Genomic DNA, 24409 nt, shown 5'->3' on the forward strand with positions numbered 1-24409 from the left:
GAACCTTCTCGAACTATCCCCTCGGGTATATAAGCTACGGCTTTTTCAAGCTACCTTGTTTTACTGATCGTCGAATTACTGAGTGTGTGTGTTAAGTCAGGAGGGGGTGGGGTGCCTCACCCTTCGGCAGGCAGTACATCAGCCTAGGTAATGGATCTTTGTAGCTGTCGCCGCAAACTTTTCCGAGGGGAAGGTTCTAAACCTTAACTGTGTAACCGTTTGATTTCTAAAATGTAAACTACTTCCTTTGCATGTAAAATCTCATAGAATCTTAAACTGTAAATCGGGGATAGAGAGTGCGTTACCCTCTCGAGTTCCCCTTCAGTTTATTTTGAGGTGACTACAATTTTCTAACTGTTTCTTTTCCTCTAATGCATTAAATTAACCTTTCATTCTAGTCACCTCAGTAGCTTGGGATCAGCCTCTGTATCATTGGGCCGCGAGCCCAATTAGGGTTTTATACTTGGTTTTCTAGGAGCGCAAGTGTATACCTCCATATATTTTGTGTTTGGGCGAGTAATTTAACCTGTTCTTTTTTCCACGAAGTCCCAGTAGTTTGGGTAATATATACCCCTGTGTACAAAAATTGTAAATTGTAGGTTCGCCCTAGAGAGGCCAGAAATTGTAAGATTTTTGTGTAATGTTGCCTTGAGTGGGCTGTAAGAAATTGGGAGCACAGCCTCCTGGGTTGAAGTTGGAGAGCATGTAAGCTCTTGTCTGAGATTGCTAATATTACTGTAATATTGAGTGGTGCTTTTGGAAGGACGTAAATTTGTAACGGTTGGAGCAAAGTGCTCTGGAAATTTGTGTCTAATTAAACGCTACACCGGAGTCATTTTAAACTTGTAAATTTGGAGTTTGAAGCCTAAAACTGTTAAATTTCCTATTCTGGGGTATTCTATTTTTATATCAAAATTGTCATTGTACCTGATACACTGTTGTTAAGTTTGAAATTTTAAAAAAATGTAACCTTTATTTAAAGTTTTAAATTAATTTTTGATAGCATATCACACCTTTTTTCACCTCTCTCTGTGATCCACGAAACTCCGGTGACAGAAATAATGATAAGCGCACTCACACGGTCAATACTGTATAACCTTCATTATCCCCATCACTCTGCAGTACTGATGCTCGCAGATCAAGGAAATCCGGGTCTGCTTCAGTACTGACCTTCATTCTATCATGCCAGTCGACACAGAATCAGTATTATTGTCAGAATTTATGAGTATTGACAGTTTTATTGACCATGTAGGATCCGCTTTATACTTCACAATAGAACTCTGTGGTGCGTCCATCACACTTCCCTTGTGTGTGTGTATCGGAGTGAGGGGAGTCTAGGTCATTGGCTGTGCGGCCTCGTGGTTATCACGACTTCAGCTGCGCCGAGCCCCTCCGACATCTCATGAAACAGGACCTGCAGTTTTTAAGAGGTGTGGCTCTCTGTTCCCCGTACTCACTCACTCACTCACTTACTCCATGGCGCTACGGGCCTCTGAGAACCTTGACCTCTTTGACCACACATTTCCAGTAGTCTCGATCTTCTGCACATGTGCGATATCTCCGCTCAACCTCATCCAGCCATCTCACGCGGGGTTGACCTCTCATTCCTCTACCACCAGGATGTCCTGTTAGAGTCTTCTTTGGGTATCTGTCTTCTTCCATCTGTTGTGCATGCCCCAACCACCTTATTCTTCCCGTTCTTTATATAATGCTTTTACTTCTTCGTTCGTTCTAATCCTCCATATCCCTCCCTCTTTCACGAGGACAAATACCTTCTTTTTTAACATTTATTTGACTTTTGGCCTCATCACCCATGCAGCCAGTGAACCATTAAAAATTTACAAGTCACACATCAATGCATATAGCCTACACATGAAATGACTGTGTGTCGTGACATTCACAATTCATGATTTGCACTTTTTATTACGTGACTAAAATCAATACATTTTTTTTATTAAATAAGGGAGATAAAAATGACACAAATTATATATTTAAGTCACTATTTTTTAAAAATTCGGCGAAAATCACATATATTCTCTGGTTGACAGGAGAAACAAGAACTGGTACGCTTCTTGGAAATGCATACCTCGACATTGTTTCTTCTCCATAGACTCAGTCAGTACCCATGTCTCACTGCCGGGCATTAGGACTGATTTGATCACTGTTTTAGAAAGTTAGTTTTAAATTCCTGCTTAGATTTTTTACTGCCCAGGTGAGAGTACAACGCTATGTGTGCTTTATTGGCAGTTTTAATACGATTTGCTATATCTGCGTCCACTTTGTTTTCTGATGTTACAACCGCGTCAGGGTATATGAAGCTGTCTGCTGCTTCAAGGGTGTACCCTCCAACAAGGAGTCTCTCTCTCTCTCTCTCTGTGTGTGTGTTTCTTCTTGTCCTTTAAGTTATCATGTTCTTAGGCTTTGGTTCATTGAACTCTAAACCAAGGACTTTGCCAGCTGTTTCAAACTCTCTGAATGCTGATTTCAATGCTTCTGTACTACTACCAGTGATTATGTCATCTGCGTAGGCTAGGATTTGTCTGTTCCCTGTACACCCGTTGCCTACGAGATACATAAGGCCGGGAAATACAGCACAACAGACTCGGCCTCGACATACTTCCGACAAGCGCCGCTAGAGTTCTCTTTACTGAGCTGTCTCGCCCGCTCATTGCAACACGTTCCAGTACGAAAACCTATAAAAATTCATAAAAACTTCAATTTCAGAAGACACCAAACAGGTGTGAGATAAAAAATAGACCAAGAGAAGTTGTATCACTTACTTGGTACAATGTATTTATTACACTTTGCTTAAAACGAAATAATTCACGAAAGAAGCAGATAAGTATATTAGCGAGTTTGTCACTTCTTCCCGTTTTCTCTGATTCTGTCCCAGTGTATCCGATAAACTGATCGAGATTGCGGTCATAAGTAACTTTGGGTTTAATCGCCATCTTATACATTATCAGCGATCCTACCTTTTCCTCCACACATCTGACGTTGCAACATTCGTACTGAAGCCCCTGTTTGGAGAGCGATGTTATACCAGTTTTGCCATTAGAAAATCCTATATAATTTTTCAGCATCTTTTAATGTGTTACAGTGAGACAGTGCAAGGATCTCAAATCTGTAGTCGGTAGGTGCTTTCCTATGCTATAGGGCGCAAATTTTTAGCGTCATTTCTCCGTATTTCACATTTTCTTCCCGTAAGATTCAATTTTTTCTAACAGTAATAAAGCTCCTAAATGATCATTTGTACCATTATTTTCAATCTGGTTTACTTTTTGGTCAAGTTCAGATATCTTAAATCATTTTTCTGATTTAATTACCGTATCCTACTTCTCAATATAATTGATATGCTTACACTGAAATCCGATGTATTAAAATGCAAGCTACATACCCGTGCCTCGAAACAGCTTCCTGCATTTCTTTCTTAAACCGCACTCCAAAGGAAAATTATGGAACGTCACATTTTCTTGCATTTTAGCGGTACATAGTGGTACACAACAGTGCACCATGCTTCTCAACCTCACGGACACTCGCCAACAGAAACAATACTCACAATAAATTGCATAAAATTAGCACAACATCACAATTACTCCGTACATCACAATGTTAATGTCCCCCAAGAACAGAACAGAAACCTGACATCTAGCGGCCAAGACCGTGAACACGGTCGAGCCGTCTTTTCAGCGGCAAATTAGTAGCTATGTCCCGGCCTTGTATATCACGTAGGCAACGGTACACCTCGTAGAAAAACTCAGTGCGATCGATCAATCAATCAGTTTCTTGTGGATATTAATAGCCTGGTGCAGTCTTTCTAAATTACGTGCATGGGCAGCGTCTACCGTGCGTAGGGCACTGCGTATTCGTGTGGCGGAAAATAATTATGTATGTGATGCGTGAGTTGGAGGAATTAACCATTTACGATTGAAATCCAGTCACCCGGCCGGGAATCGTACCCGGGACTCCAGGGAGCAAGAGACAATACGTTGACCACTTAGCCGTGGATCCAGACTGTGATAGTGATTATTATAATTAATCTTCTGAGGTCTGAAAACCTCGAAGGAGAATAATCATATTTCTTCTCCCTTTTCCCCACCTCCTTAACGATACTAACAAGGAAACCCTTCCATCTCTTCGTGTCCGATCTGACTGAGATTTGTTATGGCGACTACAGTAGGAATGCTTTATTCAGCCATATCAAAATTAAATGCCCAATCGTGTATTCAGCACTTGTTTTGGGGCGTCAAATCTTGCTCATTTAAGCACCGCGTTGACAGGAGTGAGTTACGGGAAGCAGGTAGAGGCGGGGCGGCCTGGCGGTTTATGTGTCATACTCCACTCTTTCTTTCTCGCACACACATTATTTCCCCACCTCTACCTGCTTCCCGCCGCTCACTCCTGCCTATGCGGTGCTTAACTGAGCAAACTTTAACGCCCCAAAACAAGTGCTAAATCACGACTGGGCATCTAATTTCGATATGTCTGAATAAAGCATTCCTACTGAAGTCACTGTATCAAATATCAATCAGATCGGAGACACAGTTGGAAGGGTTTCCTTGTAAGTGGGATGCAGTGGTTAAGTTAGCTCTGTGTCCGACCGTCTTTGTCCCCACGAATTAACCTGGCACTCATTTCTGTTGTAGGCTGAACGAACCTCAATGTTATGTGCCTGTCCAGAAGTGGTAGTCTCGTTCCTATATTTTACGATTACGTGGCAGGGAATCGAACGCACGTCCTTGTGGGTGAATCGATCACACCTTTACCGCCTCGATAAGGCAGCCCGCAAAACCCACTGCTATGTATTCGTTACGCAATTCTAACTGCGGTGCTTGAGAGGAAAGAGCTTTGACCCTAAGAAGAATAAGAAAATCACTATGAATGTGTAGAAAGGAAGGACTTCCTAGACTGGGGAGGAGAGCGTGGACGTTACCTGAAGTCGAAATAGAAGAATCAATCAGATTATGTCGGACGGAATACGTCAAAGGGAGAGAGAGAGAGAGAGATCTGATCAAAGAAAGAGGAAGTAGTACGGGACAAACCTCGGACGCTATGGTCGCACGATGTGTGTGGCTCTACGCAATGAGCAATTTTCATTAAGACTTAATTTTTCCTGATTTATAGAACCAAATAAGTAATTTATCTCTTGGAGATTAGCTGTAAGACGTTTTTGTCAAATTTCTTCCGTTCCGTGCATAATGCGTGTAAGCAAGGTTTGCAAGTAAATGACTCACATAATTGTAAGAAATAGAGGTAGTATAGGGTAAATTGGAGGGTGAAGAGAATGAGGACGGCCTCATAAGAAAAATAATATATCAGCAGACGTGAAGCTGTAGACATTACAAGGCAACGGTAAGTAACGTGGTATTTTATGCGTACGAGACGATAAGACTAGAAAGAGATGGGACATAACAACTGGAGAAACAAGAGAAACATCCCGAGGAAGATACTTGGTCCAAAAGTAGGAGGTGGAAGATGGGAAAGGAACGAAAACTACCGGAACAGAATGACGATCTCGGGAAAAATCAGACTCAGATGGCAGAGATTTTCTGGTCACGTGATCAGGATCGACATGCACAGTATGACAATAAGAGTATGGGAGAACGAGAGGACTGGATTGAGATGGGAATTACGGTGGAAGGGAAATAAGTCGACAGCAACCAACATGGCGGAGTTAAATGACAGAGAATGGAACAGGGCATGATAGAAAGCACAACTGGGAAGGGACAGACAAGGGAGGAGGATACTGGAAATTTCGGAGGGAGAGGATGAAGAGGTTCTGGCAGAAGAAGAGGAAGATCCAAGTCATGATGGAGCTATCCGTGGTCCTACAAAGGCAGTAACATTAAAAACTTGCTATGAAATGAAATGGCGTATGGCTTTTAGTGCCGGGAGGGTCCAAGGACAAGTTCGGCTCGTCAGGTACAGATCTTCTGAATTGACTCCCGTAGGCGACCTGCGCGTCGTGATGAGGATGTAATGATTATGAAGGCGACACATACACCTAGCCCCCGTGCCAGCGAAATTAACCAATAATAATAATAATAATAATAATAATAATTGTACCGGGAGGTACACCCCAACGCCGCGCATTTAAATCTTGCGCCTAAAAGAACTCCTCTTCTGGAGGAACAGTGAACTTGAAACTACATCTACTTAAACCGTTACTCAGAAGATGTCACTACAGAAATCTAATGAAATTTTGTTATTTTGAAGTTTCATCTACGTGTTTTGTTTACCATTTATTAAGAAGCTGGGACCTTTTTCAACAGATGTCACTGCTAATAAACTATGATCATGCACCCTGGTGCGAAGTGGAAGAACCTTGATATGAAGAAGTTTTGTATTCATAAGTTATTTTTTTACTAAATTATGTTCAGTCATTTTTGGGTTGGCAATATTGATCTTTTCTTTCCGCCAGTTTTGAATTTTGCCAATCATGAATTTCTGTAATAAACTTTCCGCCTATCATAGGCTTCTTTCTCGATTCTGCGTGTCACTTTTTATGTTAACCAATAAAACCCTGTGGGTGTGTTTTAATTATTCATGAAAGGGCTCGAACTTTCCCCGAGGGTTTATAAACTGCGGATTTTCACGTCTCTTGGCCAATTGATCGTCATCTAACTTAGTGTGTGTGTCAAGCAGGAGGCGGGAGGCGCCTCTTTCATCAGGCAGCAGTTCTTCAACAAGGTGTTGGCCATCTAACATCTTACTTTTTTGCTAGCTCCACAGTTTAACCTGAAGGAAAGTTCCGAAAACTTAACTATGTAACCAACTTCTCTAAAATATAAGTTCTGCTGGCTAATGTAAAAATTTCATAAAATCTCCAATTGTAATTCGGGGATAGAGAGTGACGTACCCTCTCGAACTCCCCTTCATATTGGTTTGAGGTGACTACGTTTTGTAACTGGTTTTCTTCCTTTCCGTAATGTCTTAAATTATTCTTATACGAGTCACCTCCATAATTTGGGAATAGCCCCTGTTTCATCGGCCTATTCCCCCTTAGGTTTTCCGACTTCATATCTTGGAGTGCAGATACACGCCTCCATTCTATTTGTGTTTTGGGCCATTTACTTAACCTGTTCTTTTCTACTACGGCCCAATAGGTTGGGTACTAGATACCCCTGTTTCAAATTTTGTAAGTTGTGCCTTGATGGCAAGTAATTGTAATTTTCTGATATTGCCTTGAGTAGGCTTGAGAACTGAGAGGACGTTAGCTCTTTTTATAGTGTTGTAAAAGTGCCTCTGGGAGGCCAGATATTGTAATTGCTGGAGCAAGGGCTCCACGTATTAAAGGATTTCTGCCCTTAAGTAAAGTTGTGATCTTTGTAAAGTTGAGCGTGTAGCTCTGGAATTGTGAAGTGAGGGCTTGAAGCCCAAGATCGGTTTATACTACCAATCTTGTGTTTCCCAAGACTTTTTTTATTGCTACTGGTACCTGTTACATTGTTACTTGTTTTTTTTTTTTTTAAGAAAAATATATAACCTTTGTTACAGTTTTAGATTCACTTTGATTTTGTAGTTAGACCCATTCACCCCGGCACCTTCTTTCACCTCTCCTGGTCCACGGGTATCCCCGTAACAATAATAATAATAATAATAATAATAATAATAATAATAATAATAATAATTGTTACGGGGTTACCCGTGGAACGCAGAGGTGAAAGAAGGTGCCGGGGTGAATGGGTCTAACTACAATGTCAAGGAAAGAATTTTAAAAACTTAACTGAAGGTTATATTTTGAAAAACAACAAAATTAACAACTTCAGTGATATAACAATGACAAAGCAATTTAGAAACAAGACTTAGAAAAATCCAAGATTTCAAACCTTTAACACACTTGGGCTACAAGCCCCTAGTTTTACATTTTTTTGAGCTTCCAGCTCAAACTTTAGAGAGGAGCATAAATTTACAAAAGGGCAGAAATTTCCTAGTACCTGGAACACTTGCTCCCAAAATGGCATCTACAACTTTTACACATTTACTTTACTTCTACACTTTTACAACACATGAAAAGAGCTGCGTGCTCTCAGCTTTCCAAGCTTATTCAAGGCAATATTAGAAAATTACCATCACTCGCCACCAAGACGCAACTTACAAAATTTAAAACGGGGGTATCTAGTACTCAACCTATTGGGCCGTTGCGGAAAAGAACAGGTTAAGAAAATGGCCCGAAACACAAATTGAATGGAGGCGAGTACTTGCACTCCTAAATATGCATTCTTAAAACCTAAGGGGCACTAGGCCGATGAAACAGGGGCTATTCCCAAGTTATGGAGGTGACTCGTATAAATTAAGACTTTATGGGAAAGAAGAAAACAAGTTACAAAACGTAGTCACCTCAAACCAATACGAAGGGGAGTTCGAGAGGGTACATCACTCTCTATCCCAGATTTACAGTTAAAGATCTTATGAAGTTTTTACATTAGCCGGCAGAAATTACATTTTCAGAAAAGTAGGTTACATAGTTAAAATTTCGGATCTCTACCTCGGGTTAAACTGCAGAGCTAGCAAGAAATAAAGATGTTAATTGGCCATTACCTTGCTGAAGAACTGCAGCCTGATGAAAAGAGGCGCCTCCCGCCTCCTGCTTGACACACACACTAAGTTAGATGGCGATCAATTGGCCAAGAGACGTGAAAATCCGCAGTTTATAAAACCCTCGGGGAAAGTTCGAGAACTTTCATGAATAATCAAGACACCCACAAGGTTTTATTGGTTAACATCAAAAGTGACACTCAGAATTGAGAAGAAGCTTGTGATAGGCGGAAAATTAATTACAGAAATTCATGATTGACTAAATTCAAAACTGGCGGAAAGAAAAGATCAATATTGCCAACCCAAAAATGAATGAACATAATTTAGTAAAAAATAACTTATGAATACGAAACTTCTTCAAATCAAAGTTCTTCCACTTCGCACCAGGGTGCATGATCATAGTTTATTAGCAGTGACATCTGTTGACAAAGGTCCCAACTTCTTAATAAATGGTAAACAAAACACGTAGATGAAACTTCAAAATAACACAATTTCATTAGATTTCTGTAGTGACATCTTCTGAGTAACGGTTTAAGTAGATGTAGTTTCAAGTTCACTGTTCCTCCAGAAGAGGAGTTCTTTTAGGCGCAAGATTTAAACGAGCGGCGTTGAGGAGTACCTCCCGGTACAACAATAATAATAATAATAATAATAATAATAATAATAATAATAATAATAATAATAATAATAATAATAATAATAAGTCAATTAAATTAGTTGCCAAAAGATTGAAACCGCATATCGACTAACCCAAAATATCTATAACAAAAAATGTATCTCCAAGCACACACAACTAAGACTTTACAATATAGTAATTAAAACAGAATGTCTTTATGGATCCGAGACGCTAATTTTGAACAGGAAAGCAGACATTGAAAATATTGAGAAAAAGGAGCGCAAAATCATAAGAAATATTCTAGGCGCAAAACTCACCAACGGACAATACCAACTTTGAGGCAAACAGGAAATCAAATAATACACAAATATTCACAGTGACATTAAAAAACGAAGGCTAACATTCTATGGACATATTAAAAGAATGCATCCAGACAGACTTAGCAAACAAATATTCGAAATCTATGAAAACAGGAGTAAAGCTAAAACAGGCACAACGAAATGGATTGGCGAAATTAAAACCGATTTGAAACAGGTAGGAATTACACCAGCAGATGTCCAAAGCAGGGTAATCTTCAGATCCTAAATTCACGATGGCAAGTTGACCAAGAGAAAAGACCTAAGAAGAAGACTGGAACGGCCCGCTATGAAGACAGAAAGGAAGCCCCCAGTAAAAGAATGAAAGAAATATGGGCATAGAGGAGGGCAAATGCACGCCCCTAAGTACTTTGCGTAGTCTTAATGGGCTTATTCGCATATAATAATAATAATAATAATAATAATAATAATAATAATAATAATAATAATAATAATAATAATTGTACCGGGCGGTACACCTCCACGCCGCTAGTTCAAATATTGCGCCAGTTGAAACTCCTCTACAGGAGAAAGCCTGAACTTTAACAAACGGTATTAACCCAACGGTTTCTCGGAAGATGTCACTACTGTAAATTTGGTAATTTTGAAGTGTTCTGAACTGTGTCTATTTCGATTTGTGTTTGTTTGCTCCGTATCAAGAAGTTTGGACATTCTCTAACAGATGTCTCTACCAAAAACTATGATAACGCACTCTGGTGTAAAGGAATGTACTCTCCTGAAGAAATATTGTATTCCAAAGTTTTGTTTTAACTATATTTTGTTCTGTTGTTTGTGGGTTGGCAACAGTTATCCTTTCCTTCCGCCTGTTTTGAATTTAACCAATCACTAATTTTTGTAATTAATTTCTGACCAATGGTGTCTTTCTTTTTCGATGTTGATGTGTAACTTTTAGCTATCCAATAAAATTGAGGGGGGGGGGGGGTCTACTCATTCCTGAGAGGTCTCGAATTTTCCACGAGGGTATAAAATCTGCTGATTTTCTTATCTCGGTGCCACTTCAGTAACATCTTTCGTAGTGTGTGGATATGTAGCAGGGGGCGGGAAGCGCCTCTTTCTTCGGGTAACAGATCTCCAACAAGGTAATGGCCTGTTAACATCTTTATTTCTTGCTAGCTCAGCAGTTTAACTCTCGGAGAAGGTTCGAATCCTTTAATATGTAACCCATCTTTAAAAAAGGGTAAATTCCTTTTCTGTCTATGTAAAATCTACAAATATCTTTCACTGTAAAGCGGGGATAGATAGTGCTTCACCCTCTCGAACTCCTCTTCATTTTGAAATGGAGGTGATTACGTTTTCATAACCGTTCTTCTCTCCTTTAATGTAGTAAAGTTTTCTCATACGGGTCACCTCCCTAGCTTGGGATTAGCCCCTGTATTATCGGCCTAACGCCACATAGGTTTTAAGACAAAAACTTTGTGTAGGAGTGCAAATTACGCCTCCATCCCCTTTGGTTTTGGGCCAGTAACTTAACCTGATGTTTTGTTTTCTTCATGCGAAGGCCCCGTAGGTTGGGTATGAATTACCCCTGTTTCCGTGTGTGCCTTGAGGGCAGATAGAAGTGAAGTTTGTTGTGGCCTTTGAGAGGCTTGTAAATTAAGAGCTAGTATGCTCTTTTCCTTAACATTGTGATTAGGAGCTAGTGCTCCTTGGCACGATGGGGTTTTCTGCCCCTTTGTTCATTTGGTAACTTGGTAAAGTTGAGCTAATCGCTCAAAGATTGTGAGTGTGGGGCTCGAAGCCCAAAACCTGGTTTAAAAAAAAACCCTGAACGGGAAAAATTATTTTGTACCTGCCTTTCGTTGTTATTTCACCTAGTGGAAATTGTTGACTGTTGTTATCTTTTATTTGTTGATTTTGAAAAGAAAATATAAACTTTGTTAAAGTTTTAAATTAACTTTAATTCTGTAGTTGTGACCTATTCCAGCCCGCACCTTCTTTCACCTCTGCTGTTCCACAGATACCTCGGAACAATAATAATAATAATAATAATAATAATAATAATAATAATAATAATAATAATAATAATAATAATAATTGGTTTACACCCCACTAATTACCTTTGCGGTTTTCGTAGGCGCTGTTATGGCGGAAATAGTCATGGAGGAGTTACTTTACACGCCAATGAACTACCGACTTCAGGTTAATGTATCTGGGCACCTTCAAATAGTGTGTGCCTCCTTCAGGAGGATGAACACTGTAGAAACTAAGACACTGTGGTGTTCGTGATGTCGCTTTTCGCCTATTAACTTCTTTTCTACAACATCGTAAACCAGGTGTCAAAGTAAATTATGACATTTATGAAATCACGAATTGTGGTATTCCGCAAGGTGTTATAAAGTACTTGTACCTTATGTAGATGGCTTATCTGTTATTACTCGGGGGGAAATTAGAGAATCAATGGTACGAAATCTTAACGCCTCCTTAAAAATATATCAAGAATTTTTTCACTTTCAATTTCTATATGATGAGTTCTGAAGAGAAATTAAAATGCGATAAACTTTTAAGTACCGAGCTCGATAGCTATCGCTTAAGTGCGGCCAGTATCCAGTATTCGGGAGATAGTGGGTTTGAACCCCAATGTCGGCAGCCCTGAAGATGATTTTCCGTGGTTTCCCATTTTCAGACCACGCAAATGCTGGGGCTGTACCTTAATTAAGGCCACGGCCGCTTCCTTCCCAGTCCTAGTCCTTCCCTGTCCCATCGTCGCCATAAGACCTATCTGTGTCGGTGCGACGTAAAGCAACTTGCAAGAAGGAAAAAAAAAAGAAAAGAAGGATTTATACAGGTGGTCGGAAACACCCTGACTTGACGCCGGGCACACATTGAGAAGCAGGTGGCCGCAGAGCAGGCCAGATCAGGTCAGGACAGCGTAGCTCTGACGAAACTGCGAAGTGCATGTGAGCGCACTTTGCCACGCAGTCTCGCGCCAGTTCTCAGAAGGAAGGAGCTTTAGCCAGCTAGCTACAGTGATCTAAGTTCCGAATCAGATTCTGATGAAGAAATCGATACCATTATGCTAATGTATATCGCTTCGAAACGTGAAAAGTCAACTTGGAAAAGCGAGTATATGAAGAAGAGAACTCATGGTGAATTCGCCTTGACGTCAGAAATTTCAGATAAACAGTTCAGTAACTACTTTCGTTTAAACAGAATCCAGTTCAACGAAGTTCTGCGTATTTTACGAAATTCTATTCAATCTGAAGGTTGTAATGCACAAAGACCGATTGAACCTGAAGACAAATTAGCTGTATTCCTTAGGTAAGCTCCTTTATTTATCACATGTTATTCAATATAAATCAAACTGTATTCACAACAGATTGCCATTGTCGATAGAATTTTAGAATATGGTGTCTTGTGGCAAATAGATAAGAGTTTAGCGCTTAGAAAAGAAAAATCTCATTATTTTCACAGAGCTCAAAAATACATAAATATATTTCACTCATGCATTCAAACAGTAAAATTGCACAAAATGTAAGTTTCTCTCAATTATCATTCTAAAGTTGTCACATAGATCCTGGGAAACTGTTTGTGTAGTGCTTAGAGCATTAATACTATAGAGTGCGCTTGGCGCCACCTCGTCCATGTTGCGGCTTGAAGCCAACATCTCGATCAGCTGACTGGGGGGTAGTTCGAAGCAGAGTCCGAGAGGATATGAGGAAATTGTCAAACAGTGACATTCGAAAAGGCGGCGAAATCGGAATATGAGATGTACCCTGCTTAGCTGATGTGGTTAAGCGTGATTTACAATAAAAACCGTGGTCATAAATGCGTAATTACGACGAAAATGTTTAAAACCAAAAGAGACCTACGATATGATACACACTCATTATGATCGTATTTTTTGCAAGTGTTACATCACCGTGAGTAACACAAATTGCTTAATGTTAATTATTTATTATAATGTAAGAGACAAGTATTTTTTCCAATTACCGCATCATATTGGGATTAATAGCTGAAAGGTAACCTCTGAAAGTTGTCCGTAAGGAATTGTAGCCTAATTTTAAATATTAATGCGACTGACATCTACAATAAACACTTCATAACTTCCACAAACAACTTTAAAATACTGTATTTACCGTGCTTGGCGTACTTTTGACTCAAATAGGCCTACTTCAAACCAATGCCCAACAACACAAGATGCAAAGAGTGACACATAGCCTACAGGACCATTATGGAGAGAAAAGAACACAAGTATCATACTTCAGTGAACCATACACCACCAACAGATGACAACAAAAATGAACTCTCCAGGGTAAAGGATAAACAGGCACCATGACAAGAAATATTCACTTATCATAAGTTATAAAAATTCACAGTACAGTAGGGTCAACTGCATATCAATTGGCACTGGTTGTACCTATTCATGCCCATGAAGCAGGGATCTGTTATAGTATTCTACTTCAACAAAATAATAATAATAATAATAATAATAATAATAATAATAATAATAATAATAATAATAATAATAATAATAATAAAGGGATACATAAAATGCTACACAGGTAAAATTTCACTCCACTGCCACCTACTAAATTAAGCTTAGTTTAAAGCCCAACATAAACTAATGTACATGCCACATTTGAAGTCCTAGGCCTAAAAATAGGAGGTCACATCTGAAGAAAAGAAAACATCCTGCAGCATTCAGTAATGTTGTTCCCAAAGTACAGAAACAAGACATGCCAATATAAAAGTAATTTAAGAATGAATTTCTATAAATATCAACCTGACTCATAGACAGAATGATTAGAGGGAATATGCCTAAAAGTAGAACACTAATATAAATCAGTGAAACTAGCATACCACACCAGCATCCTCTTACATAAGCAACTTGAGTCTATATAAATATTCAGTCACAGGAAGCATAGAAATCCTCATATAGGCCTACACACTCTAACACGTTTATATAGCAAATGCAATAATTATATTATAAAGCCCTCATACTGTGGATATTCTCTGCTTTCAATGGTTACTGCCATCCCTTTGAACAAAGATTACGGCTGTTCAAGATATCAAATATGTTGTTCATGAGCCTAACAAATTTTACAGTCTCCTCACACCCTTGAAACTGAGGAAGATTTAAGTCTCTGTCACAATATGTCATTGCACTTGCAACACTTTCACTGAATGTTTGTGAGGCGAGCTTTACTTTCATGGGTTCCTTCTCCCAGTCAATGTGCCTCTTGGTAAGTTTTGTTCCTAGATGAAGGCCCTCGATACTCTGAAGTTTCTCTAACTCTTCTAAAAACGGCAGGGAAGCACGTATAATACACTCCAAGTACTGTGCTGAAGAAGAGGTGTAGGATTACGGCATTCATAAATAAGGCCAATAGTAACTTAATAAGCGGCCAGATTTTCTCAAATAATACGAATAATCCATCTACAAGATTCAAACAACATTGTTCAGGCAGGGTATAGCGCGCATTGGTATCACCCAAATATCACTATAAAATTTGTCACAAACGGAACATAATAATTGCTTTTACACATATCAAGTGAAAAATCCCTGGCAAATTAAGAAATATTTGATTTTTGGAGAATAATGTGTATACGTACTTTACCACTTTACAAGTACATTTGGTGTTGCGCTCACAGTGACACACGTATGTCTTTTGTCTTACACTTTCAACGATTTCGTGTGTGATATCTGTGTTCGCTGAAGTTCTTTGCTTTCGTTTCATTGCTTCACTTGTCAAACATCATCATTTCATGAACTGTATCGCGATATGCAATATTTAATAGGCGACAAAATGGTATGGCCAATGTACACTGACTGACAGAGCAAATGCAACACCAAGAAGGAGTGGTCAGAACTTTATGCCAATTGCAGGGTAGACTGACGTCACTGAGGTATGCTCATGATGTGAAATGCGCCGCTGTGCTGCGCACGTAGCGAACGATAAATGGGACACGGCGTTGGAGAATGGCTCACTTCGTACCGTGATTTCTCAGCCGACAGTCATTGTAGAACGTGTTGTCGTGTGCCACAGGACACGTGTATAGCTAAGAATGCCAGGCCGCCGTCAACGGAGGCATTTCCAGCAGATAGACGACTTTACGAGGGGTATGGTGATCGGGCTGAGAAGGGCAGGTTGGTCACTTCGTCAAATCGCAGCCGATACCCATAGGGATGTGTCCACGGTGCAGCGCCTGTGGCGAAGATGGTTGGCGCAGGGACATGTGGCACGTGCGAGGGGTCCAGGCGCAGCCCGAGTGACGTCAGCACGCGAGGATCGGCGCATCCGCCGCCAAGCGGTGGCAGCCCCGCACGCCACGTCAACCGCCATTCTTCAGCATGTGCAAGACACCCTGGCTGTTCCAATATCGACCAGAACAATTTCCCGTCGATTGGTTGAAGGAGGCCTGCACTCCCGGCGTCCGCTCAGAAGACTACCATTGACTCCACAGCATAGACGTGCACGCCTGGCATGGTGCCGGGCTAGAGCGACTTGGATGAGGGAATGGCGGAACGTCGTGTTCTCCGATGAGTCACGCTTCTGTTCTGTCAGTGATAGTCACCGCAGACGAGTGTGGCGTCGGCGTGGAGAAAGGTCAAATCCGGCAGTAACTGTGGAGCGCCCTACCGCTAGACAACGCGGCATCATGGTTTGGGGCGCTATTGCGTATGATTCCACGTCACCTCTAGTGCGTATTCAAGGCACGTTAAATGCCCACCGCTACGTGCAGCATGTGCTGCGGCCGGTGGCACTCCCGTACCTTCAGGGGCTGCCCAATGCTCTGTTTCAGCAGGATAATGCCCGCCCACACACTGCTCGCATCTCCCAACAGGCTCTACGAGGTGTACAGATGCTTCCGTGGCCAGCGTACGCTCCGGATCTCTCACCAATCGAACACGTGTGGGATCTCATTGGACGCCGTTTGCAAACTCTGCCCCAGCCTCGTACGGACGACCAACTGTGGCAAATGGTTGACAGAGAATGGAGAACCATCCCTCAGGACACCATCCGCACTCTTATTGACTCTGTACCTGGACGTGTTTCTGCGTGCATCGCCGCTCGCGGTGGTCCTACATCCTACTGAGTCGATGCCGTGCGCATTGTGTAACCTGCATATCGGTTTGAAATAAACATCAATTATTCATCCGTGCCGTCTCTGTTTTTTCCCCAACTTTCATCCCTTTCGAACCACTCCTCCTTGGTGTTGCATTGTCACTGTCAGTCAGTGTACATAAGAAAAATTCAGTGGACTAGTGATTTATTGGTCCAGGGATCGAGCTACTTTCGTTCGAACAGAAATAAAAATATTTATTGGTCCAGGGATCATGCTATTTTTCTGTTGACCTCCATTTTGCTGTTTGAATTGGCCGCTCTAGTCATATGGACAAAGACAATGAGAATCCACAGACATAGCACTCCCATTCCACGGTGCTAGCCCTGGACCTGAAGAAAGTAACAAAAGACGGCACCAGCAGCGCAGTACGTCATAAACCAGTCCTGTGTACAAGCCTTAAGTATGTTTTCATATTTCTCAAATAAAGACGGTATTTCTTAATTTGCCAGGGATTTTTCACTTGATATGTGTAAAAGCAATTATTATGTTCCATTTGTGACAAATTTTACAGTGATATTTGGGTGATACCAATGCGCATCGTACCCCGATGATCTGGTTAGCCTTCCTCCATCGATTTACGCTAGCTCCATTTCGAGTCCAAATTCCATGTAACGAAAAGACATTGTTAATTTCACAGAATACATCTTAGTTTTTCGTATACAAAGCTCTTCCAAGTACATTGACTAATTCTATTCATGCTTCTTATTCCTTAAGGATAATGCTCAGAGTTAATTATATCTTTGTAAATTGGTTCTTTCTTGGTGAAATATATTGCCGATCATCGTAAGCTCAGGCCCGGCGACTTAGAGAGATCCAGTATGGCGTAATCCAGCACGAGGCTAGATGTTCTGAGATGCCATGAGGAGGAAGAAGAAACCAAAATCGGACATAAAAATGGCTTGAGATAAGTAACATTTTCAAGAGATTTAATTATCAAATTCCTTCATTTAGTGTAGTATAATTGTAGAAGTGCTGAAGTGCCAAAATATAACTTGTTTGTGCCAATATGTGAATTCTAAGGCATATGCCGGAGAAAATAACCACAGATAAGTGTTACGTACACTGACTGACAGTGACAATGCAATACCAAGGAGGAGTAGTTCGAAAGGGATGAAAGTTGGGGAAAAAGCAGAGACGGCACGGATGAATAATTGATGTTTATTTCAAACCGATATGCAGGTTACACAATGCGCACGGCATCGACTCAGTAGGATGTAGGACCACCGCGAGCGGCGATGCACGCAGAAACACGTCCAGGTACAGAGTCAATAAGAGTGCGGATGGTGTCCTGAGGGATGGTTCTCCATTCTCTGTCAACCATTTGCCACAGTTGGTCGTCCGTACGAGGCTGGGGCAGAGTTTGCAAACGGCATCCAATGAGATCCCACACGTGTTCGATTGGTGAGAGATCCGGAGAGTACGCTGGCCACGGAAGCATCTGTACACCTCGTAGAGCCTGTTGGGAGATGCGAGCAGTGTGTGGGCGGGCATTATCCTGCTGAAACAGAGCATTGGGCAGCCCCTGAAGGTACGGGAGTGCCACCGGCCGCAGCACATGCTGCACGTAGCGGTGGGCATTTAACGTGCCTTGAATACGCACTAGAGGTGACGTGGAATCATACGCAATAGCGCCCCAAACCATGATGCCGCGTTGTCTAGCGGTAGGGCGCTCCACAGTTACTGCCGGATTTGACCTTTCTCCACGCCGACGCCACACTCGTCTGCGGTGACTATCACTGACAGAACAGAAGCGTGACTCATCGGAGAACACGAGGTTCCGCCATTCCCTCATCCAAGTCGCTCTAGCCCGGCACCATGCCAGGCGTGCACGTCTATGCTGTGGAGTCAATGGTAGTCTTCTGAGCGGACGCCGGGAGTGCAGGCCTCCTTCAACCAATCGACGGGAAATTGTTCTGGTCGATATTGGAACAGCCAGGGTGTCTTGCACATGCTGAAGAATGGCGGTTGACGTGGCGTGCGGGGCTGCCACCGCTTGGCGGCGGATGCGCCGATCCTCGCGTGCTGACGTCACTCGGGCTGCGCCTGGACCCCTCGCACGTGCCACATGTCCCTGCGCCAACCATCTTCGCCACAGGCGCTGCACCGTGGACACATCCCTATGGGTATCGGCTGCGATTTGACGAAGTAACCAACCTGCCCTTCTCAGCCCGATCACCATACCCCTCGTAAAGTCGTCTATCTGCTGGAAATGCCTCCGTTGACGGCGGCCTGGCATTCTTAGCTATACACGTGTCCTGCGGCACACGACAACACGTTCTACAATGACTGTCGGCTGAGAAATCACGGTACGAAGTGGGCCATTCGCCAACGCCGTGTCCCATTTATCGTTCGCTACGTGCGCAGCACAGCGGCGCATTTCACATCATGAGCATACCTCAGTGACGTCAGTCTACCCTGCAATTGGCATAAAGTTCTGACCACTCCTTCTTGGTGTTGCATTTGCTCTGTCAGTCAGTGTATGTATAGTAATATACTGCCGTGCTCATAAGTTGATCTTAGGTTAATGTGAGCAGTATCGGGAAGTGAATAATGATGTTTTTGAACCTATATGCTTAAGAGTACGTCATATATCAAACTAGGCGAGGCTAAGGTAATAAAGTGAAGTGTATAGTAAGAAGCCTAGGTTACCCAACGACCAGATCGACTAACAAGGCCAATATCGTTCATATTTGCGAAGAACTGGAATAAAGTAGCAGCTTGCACTGTTATAAATGAATACTGAGGTAAAAGAAGTGTTTTACTGCGACGTAGTAGTCATTATTGTGAAGTTGGGTAAAGATATTGATTGTATGCGGAGGAATCGCAGTAATTAGATGCGTGAATAATAATATGTTGTTGGTGTTTTGACATGTTGAATAGTTATTGTGTAAAGAATGATTGAATGAAATAAGCGCGAATTTATGGCTTAGCTACGGTTATGTTATGATTGAAAATGAGGCAAGCAATGGAATTAAGGCCTAGATACGTGAATATTAAGTATAGCATAGAGGTTAGATGGTCGATTGGTTGAACTTAAATCAAATATTGAGATAGGTTGATCGTAATTTACATGTGTTTTGAAGTACATATGGGAAAGAGATATAGTCGCCTAGCAATATATTTGTCTCACATAGTGAATATATAATATTGGAGCACGTTTTAACCTAAACATGGCACATCGGTAGGCAGTAAAAGGTTTCATTTTAATTGAAAATGCACATAGTATTTAATTGATCTGTATGACTCTAGCAGGTTATGACGATTGATGAACATGGATATGGCACTCGTAAATGAAGATATTTTATTTTATTTTATTTTGGCACATATTTTTTAAAATATAAGGATGTTGGAATTTATATTAATATGGTTAGGATTAATTTCTTTTAATTACTCAAGATGGCATTTTAAGCCATATTTGGAAAGGAGTTACTTATCTCATGCCACAGACGAGTCAATACGTATTTCCAAACCAATCCCAAAGAAGACTGCAAATAGACCTAAAGGAAAGAAAGACCACTCCCTCCTTTAATAAAGAATAAACCTTATTTACCCCCATGATGAAATAAAATCATGAAATGTGGTCACACAACAAAATAATAATTAATGCCTAAATGAATTAATGAGACCTACCCAATTTTAATTGTATTAATTCAAGAATTTGATTTGTCAAGAATGATAATGTGTTACATTTGAGTTTATTTTCCTCTATTACCAGAGATTGATATTATTTTATTATTTGTAGTATCAGCATGCTAATAAATTAGTTTTAAGATTATTTAAGCGTTTATGTTCGAAGGTAGAGATAGGAAGATTAGTTATAAGATAATATATAGACTGGTATTTCGGAGTTATGATATATTTAGAGGCTCATATTGATTTTACGATAGGATTTCGGGGAAAATGAGTAAATTATTGAACAAATTCACCCTCTTCAACGGAACTTACGAAGGTAGATAGTATTATCAGATATATATGGATGTTTTACCCTGAGATGCTGACTAAACATTGACATGCAACCACCGCGCTTGATCTGTATATTCGTCCCCGATTTCGTATAGTTAATTAGTAGCATTTAAGAGGAAGTATAGCACGAACAACAACATATTAAATTAGTATTACAACATGAAGCAAATTGAGAGAAAGTACATTGCGATGGTTATACATATATTTTTGTCGGTCCAATGTGGAACTTGATGAGAATTTGGACTACGATGCCAGTATAGGTTACAATATGCAGGCTGAATTTTTATATATGAATTTTTTATATATGTGAAAAGATAAGATGTAGATTTGTATATGTGTTTATTATTGTATAAATGGTAACGCATTACGTTATCTAACAATTGTAAAGTTCGGTGGACAGTGAATAAAACTGTAGTAAATATTTATATATCTGTTTCAGGAGGATGACGCGCCGCATGAGTGCGTGCGGCGCGCTGATCGTGTGCTGTGCCTGTCTGCTGATGCTGTTGGCGAGCCATCGGCTGGCGGGTACATCCACACTCGAGCGAGGACCATATCTGGAACTGGGTCGTACCATCCAGACGAACTCCTCGGTAAGTAAATTTCTAGTTTACCAAGAATTTCAGTTATTAACAACTTCTGTAGATAACGCATTTACAGTTCCTCTTGTCAATTTACTCCATCACAGTATTATACCATCTGCTATTTTTCTTAATTCTGTTTGACTCGTTCTTCAGTTTTATAGAGGTTAAAGCAGAGGACGATTTACAATTTTCAGCGGTAGAACGAAGCTTGTCTCAGGTTTGAAGCGTCAGGAGTTTACTTTCTTACACCCCCACACGAGATAGAATTGTCTACTCTTGCTGTTTAACGGTCTATAAGGTAGATCATTATTTTCGTTACTTGCCATCAGTGGCGACAGGTGGACTCTTAGGTCGGAGGGGGGGGGGGCTGCAGTACTTTTTCCCTCAGCGCTTTCTTTGCAACTGACCAGTACCACCGCACTCATTCGAGTCTTCCGCGCGAAACAAACTAATTCACTGCTGCTATCCCTCACAAAATGCGGGATGCAAGTCAGAGGCCCAATTTGAATCAAATTTCCTGGTCTCAAATGTTACATTTCAATATAATTAGCCTATTTATTATTTTTCTTTCTAAAATATAAATAATAGGGCAAACAAGGCGGTATATTATTATTTAATTTTATTGTATGCGACCATGGAGATTAGGCTGGCGTATGCTCGTATAGAGGTTTGTGAGGACACCTTTACTGCTACACTGCTACGGACTGCCCACGTGAAAGTCTCTTCCCGCACCCTTTCTCTCCCCGAAACCGTCCACCAGCCCGCTTCCCCCTTGCATCTAAACCCCCTCACCTAAACTGTATCCACGGACGAAAGCTCGAGAGTCCGTGCCCCCTCTATATATTAAAAAAATGTATGAAAACTAAAGTCAGTCAGTCCGGCCATTCTATCCGGTCGATTTCCTTCATTATCTTGTAACTGAAAGGTATCCATGCACGTATTTCTCACGAGGTACTCTAAATCACTTAACTCCCGTCTTCCTCAAATTATTTAATTTTTTCAATTTTTGTCTCCTTGAAGCAACCATATCCTTGGTCCTAATTGAGGTACGGAGTTCGTTTTCGCCTAAGAACACTCGGTGGATGAAGCTCTTTCATTTCAGCTCTTAACTATTCAAAATGGTTGATTCTGAGGAAAGTTATGAGTGCACATTCCATTTGACGTCTCATTTCTTCAACATTCTTTCTCATTGAAGCAATCATATCTTTCGTTCTAATTGAGATACGCAGTGTCCGGCTCCATGGCTAAATGGTTAGCGTGTTAGCCTTTGGTCGCGGATGTCCCGGGTTCGATTCCTGGCAGGGTCGGAAATTTTAACCATAATTGGTTAATTTCCCTGACATGAGGGCTGGGTGTATGTGCCGTCTTCATCATCATTTCATCCTCGTCACGACTCGCAGGTCGCCTACGGGTGTCAAATCAAAAGACCTGCACCTGGCGAGCCGAACTTGTCCTCGGACACTTCCGGCACTAAAAGCCATACGCCACTTCATTTCAAGCTCTTTGTTTTGAGGTAATAACTACTTAAATGGGCAGATTCCGAGAAAAGTTATGAGTACATTTGTACATTTGACGAAGATATTTGAAGGACTTTTTAACAGTTCGGCGCGTAGTGTTGTTCCAAGAAACGTTTAATTCACTTTCTTTGTGTGATGTATTTTCAAGTGTTTTGTTGACATAATATTACATTCTATTACCACAGCAGATCATGTGCTTTATTTCATTAACTCAAAACTTTGCAAATACCTCTGTGAGGATAGTAACACCATACTTTGTACATTGCGGGCGGAGCCAGCGGGAAAACTGCTAGTCTTCAACCTGAAAACATTCACCAGTGAACTGTGCGCTGAAAGTCAGTCAGTCACCTAAGTTTTATATTGCCGAGCAGTCTTCCATATTGATGAGAATTTACAGTTTTACAATGAAATGTAATTTTCTTAGCATTATTTGAGTCCAATGTTTTACTTCAAATGTCGGGAGAAAATAAAAGAACCTATTCGTTCTCTTGGGTGGTGGTGGTGATTATTTTTTAAGAGGAAGTACAACTAGGTAACCACCCTCTATATAACACCGAGCTCGATAGCTGGAATCGCTTAAGTGCGGCCAGTATCCAGTAATCGGGAGATAGTGGGTTCGAACCCCACTGTCGGCAGCCCTGAAGATGTTTTCCCGTGGTTTCCCGTTTTCACACCAGGCATATGCTGGGGCTGTGCCTTAATTAAGGTCACGGCCACTTCCTTCGCATTCCTAGGCCTTTCCTATCCTATCGTCGCCATAAGACATATCTGTGTCCGTGCGAGGTAAAGCAAATAGCAAGGAAAACCTCTATATAACACTAATCAGAGAGAAAAATGGAAGGGGTCCGGCACTTCGAAAATGAAGGTATCGGCCAAAGGAAGACGAAGGCCACGAAGGGCATGAAAATGAAAGACTCCCTAGGCCTCCATACGTAATGCCATCGGGGTCGGAAAAGAACAAGATTTGACTAAGGGAGGTCGGATAGGATAGATGAAAGTGAGGAGCCTGGCACAAGTAAGTGGAAGCAATGTCAGGACTCAGCTAAGGGCCCCGTGGTCGCCAACCCACACTCAAAAGTACAGAGCCCCTGGAGCCCCATTTAGTCGCCTCTTACGACAGGCAGGGGATACCGTGGGTGTTATTCTACCGCCCCCACCCACAAGGGGACGTTCTTTTGGGAAGACACCGTCTGGGAGTCCTTAAGGGCTGGCCCCTAGTGCTTGTCATCGGTATCATAGGGTTGTTCAATTGAAATATAGACAGCTGGCAACACTGCAAATAATTAATGGGACTGCCGATAGGTGGTAGCACTGTATGGTTTGGTTTTTGTAGTTTAACAGCTCATAACGCGGCCTGTCTGAGACGCGCGTACGCTAAGTGGAGAAAAAGACTCAAGTGACGTTCGTGTTTAATTCTTCTTCTTCTTCTTCTGCTTCTTCTTCTTCTTCTTATTCTTTTCCTGCCGCTTTTCCCACACCTGCGGGGAGGCGGGTGCGAACTGCGTCGCACATGTGGATTTGGCCCTGTTTTACGGCCGGATGCCCTTCCTGACGCCAACCCTCTATGGAGGGATGTAATCACTATTGCGTGTTTCTGTGGTGGTTGGTAGTGTAGTATGTTGTCTGAATATGATGAGGAGAGTGTTGGGACGGACATATACGCCCAGTCCCCGAGCCAGAAGAATTAATCAGAAGCGATTAAAATCCCCGACCCGGCCGGGAATCGAACCCGGGACCCTCTGAACC

At 41.5% G+C, this 24409-nt stretch overlaps 1 protein-coding gene across 1 annotated transcript in view; it reads left to right on the forward strand.

The window, feature by feature from the left end:
* LOC136865982 (carbohydrate sulfotransferase 5) overlaps positions 1-24409 on the forward strand; it is a 476390-nt gene that overhangs the window by 382607 nt on the left and 69374 nt on the right. Inside the window, exon 2 of the mRNA XM_067142571.2 lies at positions 21002-21155. Coding sequence (XP_066998672.2) covers positions 21006-21155 — 150 coding nt within the window. The 5' untranslated portion in view covers positions 21002-21005. The remainder of the gene's footprint in view (positions 1-21001; positions 21156-24409) is intronic.

This window comes from Anabrus simplex, chromosome 3 (assembly GCF_040414725.1).
Source record: "Anabrus simplex isolate iqAnaSimp1 chromosome 3, ASM4041472v1, whole genome shotgun sequence".
NCBI classification, from domain to species: Eukaryota; Metazoa; Arthropoda; class Insecta; order Orthoptera; family Tettigoniidae; genus Anabrus; species Anabrus simplex.